We start from the raw sequence: 19415 nt of genomic DNA, 5'->3' as shown, positions 1-19415 counted from the left end.
TGGAAAGCGGACACGCGACAGAGAAAAACCGCGGTAACAAACGCGTTTGTCGCGAAACGATCTTTTCACAGATATCACGAATGCAGTTCCTAATTATTACCGCGGCTATTCCGTTGTGTCCTTTTTTTTTCCTTTGCTATTTCTCATTTCGAACGAGAGATCGTTCCGAGACAAGTCACGCGACTCGTGCATCGACCCCTTTCCTATTCGCGGATTTGTCATTCAGATTTCACGCGGTTACAGTCTTTTTAGTTTTTGTCAAACAGTCTACTGTACCTGTAAAATACATCAGGATCGAAACGTTTCGCTGGATGAATTTCATATCGAGACGATCGTTAGAAAAAAAAAGTGCGTTGATTTTTAGTTAATTGTTCCCATGCACGTTTGCTCTAGACCGAGGAAATTTGAATGAAATCGTGATCGCGATTATTGGTCGAGATTACTACACACAGTGTACGTTGAAGAGTTTCGGTAAAAACGCAACAGATTTTCCCAGATACTAATCGTGTTTCTCCTTTCGGTTTCGTACAAAAAGGTGGAGAAAAGGGTTATCAGGATCGATAGAAAAACGTGGTTTCCTCGAAACTCGGAGTGTAATTCGATCGTGGATGGATGGTTGATCTGAATCAGAAGTGCTCGCGTTATTTCAGAACAACTATCCTTCGATATTCTTTGTTTTTCTTGCTCGCCCTTGTGTTACTCGTGCGAGAACGATCGCAGTTCTCGTGCCCTTCCCGCTACTGTACAAATGGTACGCCGATTATTCGAAAGATTCGCAACGATTCGCTTGAAATTCCTTCACGCAGCCTAATTCTTCTTCTTCACACGCCGCGCAACGCGTTCGAAGAAAAAAGCTTAACATCGAGAAAAATATGGGGGTATATATCGTATCTCCTATTATATGTCGCTCAGTCGAATTCGAAATAGTTATTTTTTTTTTTCCTTTTTCTTTTTAATGCTCGTGTTTTACGCAGCTTTCTTGATAGCACGCGAAAAAGTGTTCATTTCCTAAAAAGTCACTTTCCGTTTCACAAATGTGCGCGGACGATCCGATCGTTTCCAAGATACGTCGCACGTGATCGGGTTTCGCGATACGATTCGCGTTCCTCTTCTGCGAATCGATTACTTTTTATTCCACCTTCTCTGTTTACTTGGATTTTATTATTGGATTCCACAAAGCTTATTTACACGATGAATAATAGTATGGCACATGCTACTGAATCGAAACGTTTTAACACTCTTCCCTGTTTTCTTTTCGTTAAAAAGAAAAAAAAAAGGAAATCATCGAACCCGTTCAAACGTGACACGTGAAGGAATAAGAAACGATCGGCTCGTCGGATAAACTTTGCGAAATAGTAGTAATAGGCCATAATTCCTAACCGTAAAGTATGAAATGTATCAACAAATTTGAAAAAACTTCCCTCTTTCACCCAGTTAGGCAATGTCTTCTTCATTTCTCCTTATCTCTCTCTCTCTACATCATCTACTCTCGTATCGCGTGATAGTTAGAGAACGCATGATCGTTCGTCAGAGGACTCGTTAAATTGCCTAAGAATTTCGCGCTTTGCAACACAGCGTGACCGAGCCGAAGCGCCAAGTTTTCTCGTCGAATCGCACGAGCAAGCAGTTCTTCTTTTCTCGACGCGTTACGCGAATAAACTTTCAATGAAAAACAACGACGTTGGGGAATTGCACGAAACGAAACGATTGCACTATAGAAAAATAAGCTATTCGTGGGTGATACGACCTCTTCGTGGCGAGTGGAAGAGGAGCGTGTAACGCGAACGCAAACTCGCGCGACCAGAAGGAAAAGCTTGGATCTCGTCGGCTCTCGTTCCTTTCCTTGACTAAAGGCGAAGAAATCGATATTAATTTAATTAATAATTGACAGATAACCAATTAATACGTATAGGATGGCCCAGCGGCAAGAAGGCGTAAATTTCTAAGGTTCAAACGACATAAACTTTTCTAATTTTAACATCGCCTCGGACCATCCAGTACATTGATTGTAATTACTTCCCGCAGTATACTTTGTTAACCTACATTTTTATAATAGAAATCATGTGTCTGTATGTAATAGATCTCTCTCGCTCTCGCTCTCGCTCTCGCTCTCGCTCTCGCTCTCTCACAAATATGGCCACGTGCCGTTACTAAATTCTGTCGTGTACATACGCGTATTCGTATCCTTGGACATATTCCTGGTGAACAGAAGTTTCCTGATGGCTGTGTGTACGTGTATGTTTTTTATGTCTTTTGTTTCTCTTTCATCCCGTTGAATCTGTACAGTTTGGAATTCCACCAAGCATTTATACATAGACGCGTTACTCGTGTAACAGACGAGTGCGCATGCGTGCGTGCGCAACGCGAAACTACGCTTGCGCAATTACCACACGCGCATGCGCACAGAGAACTTTGTTTTGCACGTTTCGGATGAAACTTTCGAAACTTTCTCGTTCACTCGCACTCTCGCACGCGCTCTCTCACTCGCTCATTTAAATAGTTAACAGTAACATCAGGATGAACATTGTACAGAGTGATTGACGTACAATAAAGCCGAACTTACGGCAGATGGTTCCGTAGCCCGAGAAAAAGGAAACACCGTCGACGTCGAGGCTGCTCGACGTTGCGACGAGGAAAACGCACGGTCCGAACGAGAGAATCGAAAATGCTTACGATTAAGATAATACTACACTGTATAATCTCGCTGAAGACGATCGCGTTCTCCTCGACGAGACGTTTTAAGCGCGAACAAAGGAACTGATCGTTTCTTAACGACGACGATCGCGCGAGGCACGATCGATCGTGGAATGTGAGAACATATCCTCGATAGGAAGGAAGTATCGTCACGAATACTGATTCTTTTTTTTTCGATTTCCGACGACAGAATCGAGGGTTTTTCGAGAGGAACCGTCTGCCGTAAAGTAGCTCGCGCAGAATCAGATATGCACATAGTGTTTTCCTTTTCTTCTTCCTCCTTTTCACAGTTACAAAACTAACTAAATCTTACGAGATACGGTGAGCAATAATTCCAGTTATGTACAGAAATTATGTTACAGACGTCATAATATAAAGATATTTTCTCACGATACAAATGTATATTCGTTCATCTAGTTCTGAACGCGCGACGATCACCGTCGTCGTTCGTTCGAATTCCTTTCGTTCTCACTTCTCTTCTTCTTTTTTTTTCAGTGTGCAGCCTTCTGTTTTCAGAATCGTTTCAATAATTGATAGGCTACCCTGTTTCGTTATCGTAATCAATGGTATCATCTTCGTCGTACACCGTGACGCGAATCAATTCATTTTTTTTTTTTTTTTAATAAATTTAAAGACTCTAATTTGAGGCCGTTCCGTAGATCATCGTCGAGGAAGCATTGCCAATAGATTTATTTCTTATCCTCGTCCATGAACTACAGACATTGCAAACAAGCAGAAAAAACGAACCAATATAATTTCTAGAGAAACGAGAATAATTCAATAATGAGCGTAATTGAATAAAGAATTCTCGATCCGTTTTTTCTTTCTTTTTTTTTTAAGTCGTGCTAGATTTCACTCCTTTGAAACAAGATGCACGACCAGTTTCATCTAACGCGTTTCTTTCTTTCCTTCCCTATTTACCCATCTTCCTTAATATCGTATAGATTGTTCTATTTACATAAAGCTGTCCACTTACGAACGAGCTTATTTCAATACAATTTTGCTCTGGTAGCGCCACCAAACTATAGGCCCTATGTTCATATTGACAACAGGTGTATATATATATATATATATATATACCTAATCATTTTAGCTATCTATTTTACAGATGTCGGCCTGCGGAACGCGTCGATTCTAAACGCTTGTTCATTCGTAAGCGAATCCTCAGGCCGGAAGAAGGCTCGAGATCGCGACCGATCTTGTCAAACAAGCCGCGCGCGAACCTCGAGATTATTGCATGCTCTCGTTTTAGTGCGCTTGCTTGCGAATACTGCGCGAGATCTAACATTTGTCCTACAAATAAAAAAAAAAGGCAGCACGACACAGTAACGTCGAAGTAGCAGCCGAGACGCGTTCTTGTCCGATCAGCCAGTTCGGCTGGACATCCCCGTCTGCATATCACATATTCGAAAAGCGAAATACATCCGTCGAAGCTACCGATGTTCACTTCACGTTTTCCCTTTAAAGTGACTGCTACTACGATCAGCGATGAGATTCAATTCCCATTTTCGTTACGTTTCGAATGAACATTAAATTCTTATCGAGATCTAAAGTATGCGAATAAAAGATTGTCGATACCGAGTGGTCTGTTCTTGTTCCGAAGAGTTCCTTCGATCTACGAACCTAACCACCGTCCTTCATTCTCGCGAACCCTCGTAGAACACGAGCCTCAATCGCCTCAATCGCCGTTTCTTCTTTCTTCTTCTCGTCGATTCATTTCCATGGCGAACGTATACTGATTTTCGTCCAGTCTCCTCGAGCTACAAAGTCGATATTTTAGATGAAGGGAGAAAAATACCCTCTCGTGCTCTCGATTCGACGAAGGAATCTTTTTGCTACCGCGACTTCAGTCTTCTTAAATGGAATACCGCACGTTGCGAAACGTAATCTCGACGATGTTCGACCAACAACGGTGAGATAGGAGTCTCTTTCAATTTACCGGCCGATTCTCCGCTTCCATATCGGTCGAATTGCCAACAGCTGCGATAGACAGTTCTTTTTTCCAGAGACCTTCACGATCCAAGTTTCTTTGCAACAGCTCGTAAGTACGCGGTCGTTCATTCTATAATCGTAGTATCAATTCCTTGGTACGCAGGAACGTATCGCAACTCGTGTCGGCTGGTCAGACTGGTCCTCTCGTGAATCCTTTTAGGCGTCGTTTCCAACGTGTCCATGGCTCTCGCGTACGATTTTCGTCTCGCCAACAGCTTCGTCGCGATATCCAAAACGGAATACTCGGTCAGTTCTCGCGATTCTTCGATGCGTTCAACTTCTCGCCACCTGTACTCTCTTCGAGGCGTCTCCCAAGAGTCACGGACGAGCTGGTCTTCCTCGCACAGTTCGTGCTCGATTGGAATCATGAAACTCCGCGGGTCTATCTTCTCCGGATGTTCGTAACTCGTCGAGGAGACACGAATCGGTCGCGAGACGTCGACACGATGACGTTGTTCGACGAGTTGCCGATGATCACGACTGGCCCTTCGCAATTGTCGTAGCACCGATTCGATGTACTTGAGCGCCTCGCCGTTCTCCGCCATTCGTTGTGTCCGTCCTTTGACCCGAATCTTCTTCGCGCACATCTCGTCCCCCAACCTCGATTCACCGAGCAATCGTTCGACCTCCGACGCTCGCGCGACTGTGGAAGTTCGTCGAGCAACGTTCTGATAACGACAGGTTCTAGCTAGGCGATCCGCGAACAAGTTTTCGCGCGACTTGAAGCGCGAACTAGTTTCTTCGACAGCTCGACGATGCTGGAAGGCGGTGCTAGTTAGGCCCGAACGTCGATGGTTCTAGTTCGGATAGACCCCCTGGCCTCATACATGCGTCGCTAGCGTCCCGACCGCCGAGGTGCGTTTTACCGTCGCGACGCCACCGTTTGGCCCACCTGTGATGTAGTGCGCCGAAAGTGGAGCCTGGAAAAAATCAGCAGAGGAGACACCGTTCGATTAACGATCGTTTCAACCGAACTGCAACGTTCATACGTGTGTATTTATTTTTCCTTTCACTCGTGGATCATTAGCAAATGGATGGGATAATAACGAATGAAAAATTGACCAGCCGATTTAATCGGCTCGATTAGATCGATCCCCTTACACATTCGCCTCTAGCAAGACTCGCTCTGTTCGAACTAGTTCAGGTGAACGCAGGAATGCAGCTAAGATGTTGTAACCGTGTCTTGGAATTTGACACACATTCACCGCTGTCATTGTACTAACCTGCGGTCCAGCTCCGTTCAAGGTATTCAAGCTATTCATTCTCATTGCTTGAGTATAGGGTGGTGGTGCTGGCGTTACTCCCGGCACCGCTGTATGCGGCGCGTGTCTCAGTTGTTCCGCCGCTGACATTCTATTGTTTCGAAGAGGAAAAAAAACGATCAGAATAATTTCTCGCACGGTGGGCTGCTGGCGTGTACGTTCGCGGTGCGCACCGGCTTGGTTATTACAAATGATCGCGATAATGGTCGAAGCGGTTGGAAACGCGGCTGTACCCGGGCTCGTTCAAAATTAATATTAAACTCGTCGAGCTGATCGAACCGATGGTTATAAATATTCAGAACGAACGATTCATAATTTATGCGGAATATAATTAATCGGTAGAAACAATTGGGCGCGTTGCAGCAAATCCGTTGATCAATAGCTCGTAAATATTGTAACGTTAGCACGCGCATTGTATTTACAACTCCATCATCGACTGTTTGAACATTATAAACGATTAGCATCGAATGCGCCTCTAGGCGAGAATTCTTGGTCCAAGCCGAATAAACGCAGTATGTGTTCGAAGTCAAAGAATTAAAATTGAATTTATCACTGCATCGTCGTTCTTATTAGTTATATTCCAGACGCGTTCTTCGCCACGGATCTCGCTTGCATCGATTCACGGAATATCACGTTCCGGCCTGGCTATATAATCTAATCGTCTTTGCTGCAATCCGCGCGCGCCTCTGTAGAATTATCGCGCTAAAACGCAATTACAGTTGGTCAAAGGTTCTTCTATTATCCGACACGTCGAACTAGATTGCGAACCCTGGTGACACAGGCGACAAGGCGAGTTCCATTGATACTCTGCCAAGTGCCGGAGAAACTTTACCTGAGGTAGGGATTTCCATAGGTTGCGGAGAAACGAGGGTCGATCGCGGGAGTCGTTTGCGGGCTCGGCGTGCCCAAATTCGCAGAACTCAGACCGATCTTCTTTGAGGCGAGAATGCCGCCCGATGGTATCCTGCTTAAGGATTCTCGCGACGCACCCACTCCTTGTGTCGTGGGTGGCATGTAGTCGCGGGTGTAGTCTACGTACGGCACGTAACCATTGTTGTTACTACCGTCCTGCAACGTGAAACGGAAGGAAAAATTGTTAACGAAACGCGTCTATCACACCATTGTGTCGTGCTTTGCTTTCTCTCATAGAAAACTCGAGGTTCCAAACAAGTGCAACTGTTTTATTTTCTTGGGAATATTTTTCCATATGTAGGAATCGGGAGGAAACGTATATAATTATAATGGGAGACCGTTTAGGCGTGGTCGAGGAAAAGAAATCTGTACTCTCATGTCTATATTTGTTTATTCTCGACGACCTCACCCGCAATACTGAATACTCGCTCTTGTCCGAACTGCTTAGCAGTCATTCGTATGTATATACTGCCATCTTGGGTGATCATGGCAGGGGAAAGGAGGGAAAATATAAATTTCGCCTACACATATATACTATATATATACGTGTGTGTGTGTGTGTGTGTGTGTATTTATTCTTCCGACACGACAAAAGGTTATTACATTGTTCCACAGGCTTTCGTGCTTGCTCGACATTAACGTGGTTCAACGACTTACGAAATTTCCTATTACTCTAATGAGTCTCAACGTTATAATTCGTACAAGGTGTTCGTACAAAAATTGGGACTGCTATTAATTATTTTAATGGAACTGGTCGAAACACGGTCGAACCTTGGACGTTTCACGAGTCAGAGGTTACTGTATTTGATGGAATTTTGAAGAACCGTTAATTAAATTTAGAAGATTAAATTTTCGGCTATTTCAGGTTTTTACTATGCACTCCGGAAGCTCGGTACTTTTATTAGCATGTTAGCGTCAGCACGTGTGCAAGGGTTGACACGTGGCAGGGTCATTGCATTTGGAGCCATACGTCTGTTATCGGACTTAGGCCGGCGGTAGTTGATACTTGAGGTGCGACGAATTCTAAAAGTTGCGGACGTTTTGTTTATGGAACGGCGATAGAGAGTTCGTTTGCGGATCTCCGAAGGAACGCGCGTGTGGCCGATGACCCGAAATCATGCTGCTGCATGGCACGTATAAAAAGATAAGGGTGTTCTAGAAGGATCTGACCACGGAGTGGGGAAGATCTTGCATCTTCCGGTAAGAGGACCATGACAGTCGGCATGGCACTTATCCCAGAAACGTGATCGAACACGCCTCGTAAAAATTATATCTAACAAGCAATAAACTAGATTATACCTGTCAGATAAACGTTGCAGATTGTACTTACGTTATTCTTGGGTGGAAACGAAGGTTCCGTGTAATCGGCGCTGTAACGATAACCCAAAGGATTTGGAACAGGGCCGGCCAACGCCAAAGCATTGACACCTCTCGTGCTTCCTTCGCCCTCGCTGTCAAGTGCTGTCACACTTTCTGCGTTACTGACACTCGATCCCGCTCGTATATCCGCTTTGACATCCGAGAGGTTGCTGCTTCTGTCGCTCTCTCGATATCGATCAGCGTTCGAATCTGTTTCTTCTGTCGGACGACAAACAAGAAAATCAGCCGGCTAAAGGCGACGATCTTGTTGCGCACTTTTCTTACAAGCTTGTTACGAAACTATTAAGTTATTCTTTATCAAGTATTAAACGAGTTCGACACGATTTCACGACATAAAAGTCCTACCAAATTGCACTTACAGCATATAAATTGAAAGGTTAAAGTTTCAGGAAAATAACTACATAAATATAACGATACGTTATTACATTACCAAAGCTTAACATCGCGATTAGTCGTGTCCCGAGCTCTCGACAATTCAACGACTGATTAAAGCTAGTTCGTACCACTTGAATTCAATTTTCTGTCTGCATATCAAAAAAATGAGCTACGTAACGAGTAGGCCCGCGTAGCGTATAATGTTACATTTTATGTACTTCAAAATTATAAGCTGCAAATGTTTAATCCCTGAGTAACGCGCCAAACAGTTGTTACATGGGTGGAGTCAAGGGGAATGCGAATGTTTTATGCAAACGAGCGCGTAACACTACTTATCGTAAGCTTGTTATGAAACTGTAAATCCTGTCTACTATAATCACGACGAAAGAAATGACTAATAAACCATAAAGAAACGGTTTAGAAAGGATTCGAAAGACCACCTTGACTCCACCCTGTTTAAGGACCAACTATCAGGTTCGTTTGCATTCAATGACACATCCTTCATCTCGCGGGTCGTTAACGACAGATAGCGGAACGATAGCGACTGTTGTGTCCGCAGAGAAAGCAAAGAATTGAACGAATAGAAACGACGAAATTACGAATCACGAATGGGAAAACAATGGGTAACGCGACATGACTAATGGCCTTATAATTCATTCGAACATGATATTCCACTCACGCATATCAGTCTCCTGGGTCTGGGCTGTCCTCGGCCGCGGCTGTTTGATGCGGTCCCGGCATTGCAGAAAGAGTACAACGATCACGCCAATGAGGATCACGCAGACGACCACCAGTCCGCCGATGATCAAAATCAGTTGCCAATCGACTGGAATCAACGCTAAGCGTCACGGCTGATTAAAATCTCGGCCTCTAACGCTCGGTGATTGTAGCAATTATCTTTTTCTATTAACGCTGCACCGTCAGGAACAAAATTCGCGGAGTCGCAAGTGCAAACGACTGCTTAACGATGCGGGTTAAATTTTGTAAAGTGCACATAAAATTCGCGGGGCTTGCGAACGTGTCCGTTAATTGAATCCCGTTGAATTTACGAGTCGACCAACCTCGTACCGGTAAAATTTGTATAAATTCGACTAGCTATTATAAAGCACCGTCGAATAGCTAGCAACGCGTGATATTTATAAAGACTGAAAACACGTACTCGCACAAACTCAAGGAAAAGAAATTTAATAATATGTACCCGCCAAGATAAATTAACCTTAACGAATATCTGTTCGCGTATTTTTGGAAACGACAAAATGTTCTGACAAGCCACCGTGACAGCTACCGTGAGATATATTACGGGAAACACAGATTTCTAATTGCGCTGCTTCCTGTCGGTTCAGTTTTAACCTCGACGCATTAAAAAATTCGTCCATGATTCACCGTATTTCATCCGAGCTAACAAATTGATCGAACAGATCCGATAGCGACATTTTTGAAAAATGCAAAATCAGGAAGCGAGATCGATCGAGATTTCGAGTTTTCATTCTAGCGGAGCAAGATTGACGGATTTCAGAAACGGTTGATGCGAATTCCGGGCACGATAACCGATCGTCGAAAGGACGGAAGTATGCGCTGGAAAACACGTAATTTCGTGATCGATACTTTTTTCAAAACCGCGATGTTTTTCCGCCGAATATTGTATCGAATTTCTGGAACGTTCGGAAGGTCGGCGTCGAGCGGAAATCTGGCAATTTCGCGGGGAAAAGCGCATCGAATCGCGGAGAAAAATATGAACAGAAGAGAAAGGGCTGTCGTTTATAATGGATATGAACTTACTGTGTGCCGTCAGCTTGATTATGACGGAATCCGTGCCGAAGCTATTCGTGACCGTGCAGTTGTAATCCCCGAAGTACGTGGATATGGGATCGAGCAACGTGACAGTGCTGACGACCCTCTCGCCGGTGTATTCCTCCTGCACGTAGAACGGCGTATTGTTCGAGGAGAAATTGAGCTCGCTACCGGCGAAGCTCCATACCACCGAGTCCGCTTTTGGCACAGATATCGCGGTACACTTCACCTGCGAAATCGTAGAGGAACAGTCGAATAAAAAGAAAGATAGGAGAAAAACGAGGAAAAAGGTATCCGGTTCGTCGCTTGCCCTCTTCGACGAATCGACCGATACTCTTCTCTTTTATCCTCCGTTTCTCTCTCGCTCTGCGTGACTTCCCTTTTGAATTGCTGCGCATCGTATATCGACGAGAAAAATGAAGAATGGAAGAGGGGAAAAAAGGAAACACGAAAACGTGGATCGTCGATGCTCGTTGAATGTACGGTTGCACCCGCGTCCCCTCCAATCCCGCCAGTCGGACTGGCCTACATTTCATCGAAAAATATCCGCGCACGCTTTGCGTTCTGCACGCTTGACCACCATTCGTTACATAGAGTTCGAGACGGTGCGTCTGGCGATCGCTCGGTTCTCCTATATTTTCCATAAATGCCTCGTTTCGAATCCCGCGGGTCAAGTTATGGCAGGTATAAATCATGATCGCGAGCGGTTCGTCGATTTTATACGGGATATCGAAAACCAAACGCAAAACAACTATCTTTCATTAATGGGCAATTCGAAATATGATTGATTATCGAAGTAATAGAAATCATTGAAATACGCAGATACTGGAGAGAAACGGAAGAGCAATAAATACGAAGAATTACCTTGACGACTCCTTCGTCGGGCACGTACTGGACCTTCTGCGACTCGATGCGGGGTGGCGCCCGGATGTAGATGTTGGCGTGGCCCGTCAATTCCGGAAAACCGGGTACGCGAGCTTTACAAACGTATCTTCCGGCCGTTTCGTGATTTACCACCACGCTTATGTTCGGCGTGGTGGCGACCTGTCGCTCGGTGTCCTCGTGGTACCAGCGTATCTCCGGCGTCGGATTCCCGTCGACGTCGCATTGCAAGATTTCCGTAGCGCCGTACTGCGTCTCCACGGAGACTGGTGGGTGTCGGAATTGCGGCCCGTCTGCGAAATTCAATTTTGACCTCGGCCAATCCCTCGAGATTGATACTACGTGGGACGAGAATAAGGGACGAAGGGGAAAAAAGTGAGAGCGTAGGATTGTAAGCGCCTGGAAATCGTTCTATCCAGCCTGTTTTCGAGACCATTTACGCGGGATCATGTTCATCCTTTTTCTTTTCTTTTTGCTACCAAAGGGGAACTCATAAATCGACTATAAAGCCCCTTCAAAAAATATGCCGGCAAATATCTTCGTAAGAAGTTCAATTTATCCTCTCCCTCGACTTTTTCATCAGCGTTCGCAAGCAATTCCCAAACGGTCCTGAGAAAATCGCGTAGTGTTACAAAATGTTTGTCACTGAATATGCGCCTTTATATCTTCGCGAGTGGCGAAAGTATGAAAAAAAAAAAAGAACAAAAAAATAAGAGTCAGCGAATAATAATGTGCTACGCTCGATTCGCGACCTCGTAAAGCTTTCCTGTCCAAGCATCCATGTTGATACGTAATTCCGACGGACGAGGTTGTTTCGATTCCCCTCCAAGTCAAACTAAAAGTTGCCGCTTAACGAGTTTGACCTGGTTGGGTCACTCACATGTGATATCCAGGGTCTCGGTCTCCTCGCTCTTGCCGACGTCGTTGTGGACCTCGCACTTTACGATCGCGTCGTGAAGATCGCGGGTCGCGTTGTGGATGATCATATCCGTCGTGTAGTCGCCGATTACCTTCTTCTCGTTGATAAACCACCTGTGAAATTAGAAAAAGAACCGTGACGATGGCCATGTAATGTGCTGAATAACCTGTGCACGGATTTTCTTTTAAAAACGGTTACCACCCATCGATCGACTCGTTGCATCGCAACAAAAACTCGGGGATAATTATAATTCTTTATTTTATATTTTTTTCCGAATTAACACTACTTCTCTGCACTTTATTTCTTATTCGACATCTTTCTACGGTAGCCTGTTCTCTGGCTACTTTTCTTATGTAGCGATCAAGACGAGTTTTTTTAGCGTAAAAGAAAACGTGGGAACGATAACTTTTTGCGAATTAATAGATCGATAAAACTTTCCTTTAAAACTTCATTATATTCTTCTATTTGATTCTTTTCCGTTTTCCTTTCTCGACTTCTCTTTTATCAGTCTCATCGAAACACACGTGTAACGTGTACACGAACGAAATCGCGAAACCATCGGAGCAAGCAACAAGACAACACGTAGGTAATGCGACACACACGACCGGCTAACATTGTCCTAAACTTTGCATTGTCCTCTGTTTGAAACGAGCATCAATTATTCCCTCGCTATGTGGTACGATCGATTGCTTGCTAATTCTCCTTTTGTCCTGCGTGCCTGTCGAACCGCTCTGTTGTCGGTACGATAAAGCAAGCGTTTCTCCGTTTCGCCGCTAAAAACGAGCAATTTAAGCATTCTCTGAGCGGCTAGGTTTGTTACCGCGTGTGTTCATCGTTTTGTCTATCTGATCATGGCCAATAGACAACCCATTCTGTGCACCGCACCGTGTAAAACGCGCCGGATTAAACGTACGGTGAATTGAAAAAAAAAAAAAACCAAAAAAACGAGCGAAGCAATCGAAGGGATTGTGGTTGTTCTTTTCGCGTGATGAAATACCGGTGGATGAAAAAACATATTACGACCATCGAACCAATATTTTTAACCATGACGTTTGACCAAAATAACTGGAGTTCAGATTTACCGAAGGTGGCATAGAATGATTGCAATTTATAACGAAATTTGTCACATATGATTGCATCTTAATTAACCTAAAATTCAATGTTAATAATCGTATGTATTTCATCTGAAAATGTCACATTGCGAAACATATGTGTGAAAATTATTAATATAATTAATTATTAGGGAAACCACCGCAGGTAAAAGTTGGTCCAACTTGAAAGACCTTCCTTTTCTCTGCCTCCCGTAGTTCTGATTAAAAGCAACATTATTTTGAATGGACAATCAAGTTAACTAGGTCAACTGTGAAAAATCGTTTACCTTGAAAAATTGTATGCTATCGTGACTCTTTGAAATAAGTTGGTAGCGCGAAGAGTTAAAAACACGTTTCAGATGTGCAGGAATACGAACAGCATCGACATCGATATGCAGCCACACGTAACAACAACGTTCCAAATTCGAGGGGCGTTCTTGCCTTGGGTATCGATCATCAGCCACCCAGTTTGTGCCTCGCCAGGGGCGTAGGAGGAAACAGAACGAGGCATTCGCGTTACACTACCACTCACCTGTACTCGACGTTCGGTGGATTGGCCTCGGCACGACATTTGAACCGGAGCTCGCTGCCCTCCACTATACGTCCGTTCTTGCCCAGACCCGAGCGGATCCTCAAAGAGACCTTCGGCGCGTAACGGACCTGCAATCCAACATACGACCATTCGATACCTATAGATGAGCGGTAAACACGAGATTCTCCGAGTGTCACGCGAGCCGATGCTTAAACTTTCATGACCATCGTCGTCGCGTACGATCGATCGTCGAACAACCACGGCGCTCGCGTGACACCCGCAACACCTCCACGCACTTTATTTTCCGTCGAACGTAATTTCTCGACAATTAATATCGCGCGTTAACAAGCCGTTAAGTAAACGATGTACTCGACTCGTTGTTTAATCATACTCGGACGAATCGCGGCAGAGTCTCGAGAGAATTACGGGCCCCCTAGTCATCGCGAATCATTGACATCGGGGTTATACACCGTCGAGGAAAAGGGAAATGTAAAAGAAGAAGATCCCACCGTTCGGTAATCGGTGCAAGAGTTGAGTCTATTTTAATTTTCCACCATTTCGCTACTCACCTCGACACGTAACTTCGCGTTTTGCGGCGTGCGGTCGGCCGCGTTCTGACTTTGGCACGTGAACGTCGTGTTGTCGTGATCCTTGCGAGGCATCACCCTCAGCACGGATTTCACCGTGTACAACGGTCCGTCGTCGAACAGTTCCTTCGTTGTCTTGATGCCTCTGTGCAGCACGTTTCCCAGCCCGTCGATCCACGTAATCTGCAATAAAACCAAGATAGACACAATTAGACATTGAAACGATTACATTCCACGATGAAGATCGAGCAGGTGTAGTTTAAAGCGAAATCACTTAATTGAAGATCGAATTACTTAATTACGCTAACACTTTAAAGACCGTAACCGATAGTATTGCATGTGCTTTACCTAAACGATATTAATAAAGTTGATCGCCTTTGTAAAAATGTAATCGACAATTAAGTTTGTCATTAAAGCAGACGAATGGTTACTATATCTGCTCCATCGTTAATCATTAATTCAATAAAGCTGCTTCATTTCGTCAAAAAAGTCCATCGGATTTTCGAAGTAACGGGGATCGGCGAGTGCATTAGAAGTTGAGGTGAATGAGGTAGCAGGAAGGGAGGCCCGGCCTCTCGTATCGGAAGTTATTTCATTATAACGGACGTCGCGATATTTTATTCAATAATTCGGCTACCATCGATCCTCGCGATCGAGCTAGAAACGCTATCGAAAGTACCTGCTGCAGCCAGCTTCCGACAACCACAAGGCTTCATCGCGAGCTACGAGCTTTCCAAACTTTCAAATTTTCCTTGAAATTAATTCAGCTTGTAGCGGGCTGATTGAAAATCTCTTCTACCTCGCCACTTTTCTTGATCAACAGAATGTATTCTGTCTTCTTTTTTCTTCGGTTAGGTGAATCGAGGTCGTTTTGAAAACAAGCGCGAATCAATACAATTTTATTTAAAAAAAAAAAAAAAGGGGGGAAACGATGCTTTTTACAGTAGCTTTCTCTATAAATTTTATAATAGCTCATTTTATCTTTGTGCTATTATTTTGTTGATTTAATTAGCATATTTCTTTCTATTGCAACAAGGATGATAATAATAATAATTAATGAGAGGACGTGAAATAATATGACAAGTACAGAAATCGTGTGTCATGGATAATTAACCCTTTGCGGTGGTACATTCAACATAATTGAACATCGATTTTATTCTAGCAAGCTTCAATGTCCAGTATGATTGGATATTACATTAATCAGCATATGATTGGATCTGTTTGTGCCATATAACTTCATGTACATTTGTAACGATACTCTAATGAAAGGTAAAGCTTTATGAAATTTCTATTACCTGTAAGAAAATCAATACACGCAACTGTAGTATATTTAATTCAATTTATAATTATGCAAAAGCGCACTGAGAAACATTTAAAACTTGAAATTGCTAATAACATTATGTACTTATTTGCGATGTATTATTATCATTCAAAATTTATTCGATAGCACGAGCACTTTTCCATTGGTATTGTAGACTTTATTCGTCAACGGCTAAATCGAGAGTGTAAGAGTGGTGGGGCCACTATATTAATATGACTGTCCCTGCAATCCCAGAACTTTCTATGGCAACAAATGTTATTAACAAAAGATGTAAAACAGATCATTCTCGATTTAGCCGTTGACGAATAAAGTCTACAATTTTGAATAAAGTCAACAGTATATCTGGAATTGTTTAAATCAGGGCTGCTCGTTGTACCTGTCAATCAATCAAGACAAAATTAAGAAATCGATATTTGGTCGCAGTGCAAAAGCGATCCAATGAAATTCAAAATAAGAAACGTTGCGCCAAGTATAATTTGCCGAACTTACCCAAAGTGTCGTTCTATTTGTACGGCAGCTCGTCTGTTGAAAAAAAAAGAAAAAAAAAAAACGACGAATAAAATTATCGTACGAAGGTGAACTTTCCGTCGTTCGTCGCGCTCGTTAATTAGGCAAGCGCGCGACTAAATTAGTACAGGTTGCGAAAGGAACATCAGACGTTGAAACGTTTCCAGAGGAAAATCGAACAGCTTCACACGAAGCCTCGCGATCGAGTACTCGTCCGACTATCCGGATAATGAAAGTGTGCGCTCATTGCAGAGTGTAACGCCGAAAAAAATCTCCTCTACCTGCTGCATTTGACGAGTATCGACGCGCACTTTTCTGGGAACCTTCTCTATTATTTGTATAGGGAGAACCGAGCAGAGTCTACTGTGTACGTCTACCTGTGTACGTGCGAGAGTTGCTCTACCGTGGCTGCACCAACGCGAATCGATCGTATCGTCTATAATTAGGCATGCTGCATCAGTGCTGCTGCACTCTCGTATCGCTTCGAGTTCCGAGTTCGCTCAGCTCGAGCACTGTTTACGACACTTACCAGCGAACGTACTTACATGCATACATTCTCGTTTAAAACTCGCACGACACCTGCTAAAATCTCACGGTGTAAAAGAAAATAATTGGAATCGTTAAAATATTTTAAAGAACGCGATATATCTTAATTAGCTACACGTATGATAAGAAATTCGTGTAAGAATATGTATATCCCAACGCTTGACTTTTGAACGGCGATGTACATACGCGTCAGACACGTTGTAATTTTAATAAACGCGCTGCAATTACGCGGTGGGAGTGCAAGACGAGGAGCGAACAAAGGAGGCAAAGTAGAGGGAAGAGAAAAGAAAAGGAGGAAAAAATAATGACGCGAGATCTTCGGGTCTGGATGGACGGTCTTTGAAATTTCTTTCCTCGCTCGATGAATATTCGATGAGCGCCTCCTCCCTTGGCAAGGGAACTTTTCTTCTTGCGTCTTCGTTCAGGAAAATATACGTACTCTACTACGCGGCCTTACGTGCTGGAAGTTGCTAAAGAACGGTCACCGACTTAATTTCAGCTTGGTCGGCGATCGTGAAAGTGACCATTCGTCGATGGATAGCCCATCTTCGCGTGGACAATACGAAACGATTCGAGAAAAATGGTAAAAGACCGTTCGCCAAGAGATATTGCATTCGAAGGTAGATACGAGGCAAAATTGACATCAATGTTTTGCCTATCGCCAGGATCGAAGAAGATTTTACTTTGTTGTTGAAGAGTACACGATCGATCGTGATTATAAGCGTCAGAAAGAGACGTTCGATCGATTTATCCAACCCTAAATAAATGCACCGTAAACGTTCGTGGCGGCGTTCACCGATTCTTCCGTCGAGCGATTTTTTACGACCTAAATATCGCGATGATGAACGTCAGCCGATCGTCCTCCCTTTTCTGCGACACCGTGTCTCCATAACCTTGGCACCAGCCGTTTATTTCCAGCCCAGCCTCCCCTAACGCTCCTGTATTTTTATAATTCCATGTAAGCGGGTAATCTCTTCTAATGTTTCCGCGCCGGTTCGTTAAAGGGTGCTTTATACTCCTTTATGAAATTAATTAAGAAGCGGGAAAGAGGAAAGAGATGAAAAGATAAAAGTAGAGACTGCTCGGTGAAATCGGCTGTTTTTCCCTTATTTCTGAATAATTGCGTCTTGGCAATTTTTGGCGTATATGTATAGGTCACAAACCTTCCCTCATATGTTTCAATTAAAGAGAAGAAAGAAGATAAAAAATTCTATATCTTCGATTCCACGAAGTCCGGCTGTTCGGCTACGTTTTATTCGCGGAAATTAATGAAACGTACAAAGCGCTTCAATCAATTACTTACTTGATACAGCGACGTTGAATTAAAAGCGTTTAAGTGTCACGTGTTTTCGTATGAGGCCACGTCGCATGCTAGTCTTATCGACGTTAATTGGAAAAGCAAAGGAGGATGCACGAGAACCCAGAGCAATTCAGAGTCTCCTAGTCATGGTGCACCTCCATCCCATCTTCTTCGTCTGCTTTTCACTTCGGCTGTTTACGCGCTCAACCCCAAGCTTCAACTTGTCTCTTCTCCGATCGTTCCAAGGATATTTGTGAGAAATTATAATATCCACCCCCATCGCGATTCATTGCGTTTATACGTTAATAAACAGAATCGAAGGGAGGACACATTTGAAACGGAAAATACGCCGTCGACGAATTACCAACGAGAAATAGAGAAATCGAAGAGATGATCATCCGCCTCCTCCCTTCCACACGGCTTCGCGTTTAATTGCACCCCAACCAAGTAATTCGATCGAATAAATTGGCCGCGCGACGCTTCCTAACGAGCAGCTTTCTACTCCAACGACCGACGAGTTAGAACTTTCGGCTAACCGGCTTGTTTTCGGTCTTGTCCCTGGTGCCAGCCGTTTCACCAGCTTCGTTACGAAATTTTTATGAAAATCCATCGTGCTGGATTATCGGTAACCCGTCCGTCGGCGATCATGCTTTATAGAATTCCATAGACATTGGGAAAATGATAGGCTTTCTATTTGATCATCGTATTCTCCCTACAACGATACGCATAATGCGCCCGTTTCGAACACTGCCGAACAAATATCCCGTTAATTTCAGTAGCCGCAATTGGCCGGTGTCCAGGGATCGAACGAACGCGATTCGTTTAACCCCGGTATCGCGAGCTCGTCTAATTTTTATCGGCTCTCCCTCGCTCTGCGAGAGATATCGGTTTTAATGAAACCATCGTTGCCGTTCTCCCTTATGAATCTATGCAGCGGGTTTCCGCGATGTTTTCCTTTCCCTAAATTCGCAGCGTGTATTTGCATCCTCTCTAGTGGCTAGGGTGAAAAACGTTTCTTTTGATCCCCGGCTCGACCGTAATAGAATTAAGACCGTGACAGGGGTATTAAAATTTTCTTGCCAGGGAAAGACGACGATGTTTCGTGGCCAACTTGCCGCAACAATTTGAAAGAAACTTTACTGCATCTAAGAAGTTACGAGGAAATGAAATAGAACAGCCCCTACAGTGGTAGGAGACACGAAAACAGACAATCGAGGGGTGGAATACTCGGTAATAATTGAAATTGCACCGGTACCATGGATGGACTCGATACGACGGTTAAAGTACGAGTTACGGTCTCTGCTTAATATTAATTTTCAAATTA

At 43.8% G+C, this 19415-nt stretch overlaps 1 protein-coding gene across 2 annotated transcripts in view; it reads right to left on the bottom strand.

Annotated features, from left to right (window-relative positions):
- Positions 1–3290: 3290 nt before the first annotated feature.
- Positions 3291–19415, bottom strand: part of LOC117600331 (irregular chiasm C-roughest protein) — a 142230-nt gene continuing 126105 nt past the window's right edge. Inside the window, exons 5-14 of one of the 2 annotated variants that reach the window (XM_034315636.2) lie at positions 14400–14600; positions 13831–13958; positions 12169–12320; positions 11271–11581; positions 10395–10635; positions 9295–9453; positions 8191–8438; positions 6781–7016; positions 5910–6039; positions 3291–5606 (exon numbers count right to left, since the gene is read on the bottom strand). In XM_034315636.2, coding sequence (XP_034171527.1) covers positions 5508–5606; positions 5910–6039; positions 6781–7016; positions 8191–8438; positions 9295–9453; positions 10395–10635; positions 11271–11581; positions 12169–12320; positions 13831–13958; positions 14400–14600 — 1905 coding nt within the window. In that variant the 3' untranslated portion in view covers positions 3291–5507. The remainder of the gene's footprint in view (positions 5607–5909; positions 6040–6780; positions 7017–8190; positions 8439–9294; positions 9454–10394; positions 10636–11270; positions 11582–12168; positions 12321–13830; positions 13959–14399; positions 14601–19415) is intronic. The other variant, XM_034315638.2, reaches the window with a different exon arrangement.

This window comes from Osmia lignaria, chromosome 15 (genome assembly GCF_051020975.1).
Source record: "Osmia lignaria lignaria isolate PbOS001 chromosome 15, iyOsmLign1, whole genome shotgun sequence".
NCBI classification, from domain to species: Eukaryota; Metazoa; Arthropoda; class Insecta; order Hymenoptera; family Megachilidae; genus Osmia; species Osmia lignaria.
Note: the sequence above shows the minus strand (reverse complement) of the source record. Positions and strands in the feature narration are given on the sequence as shown.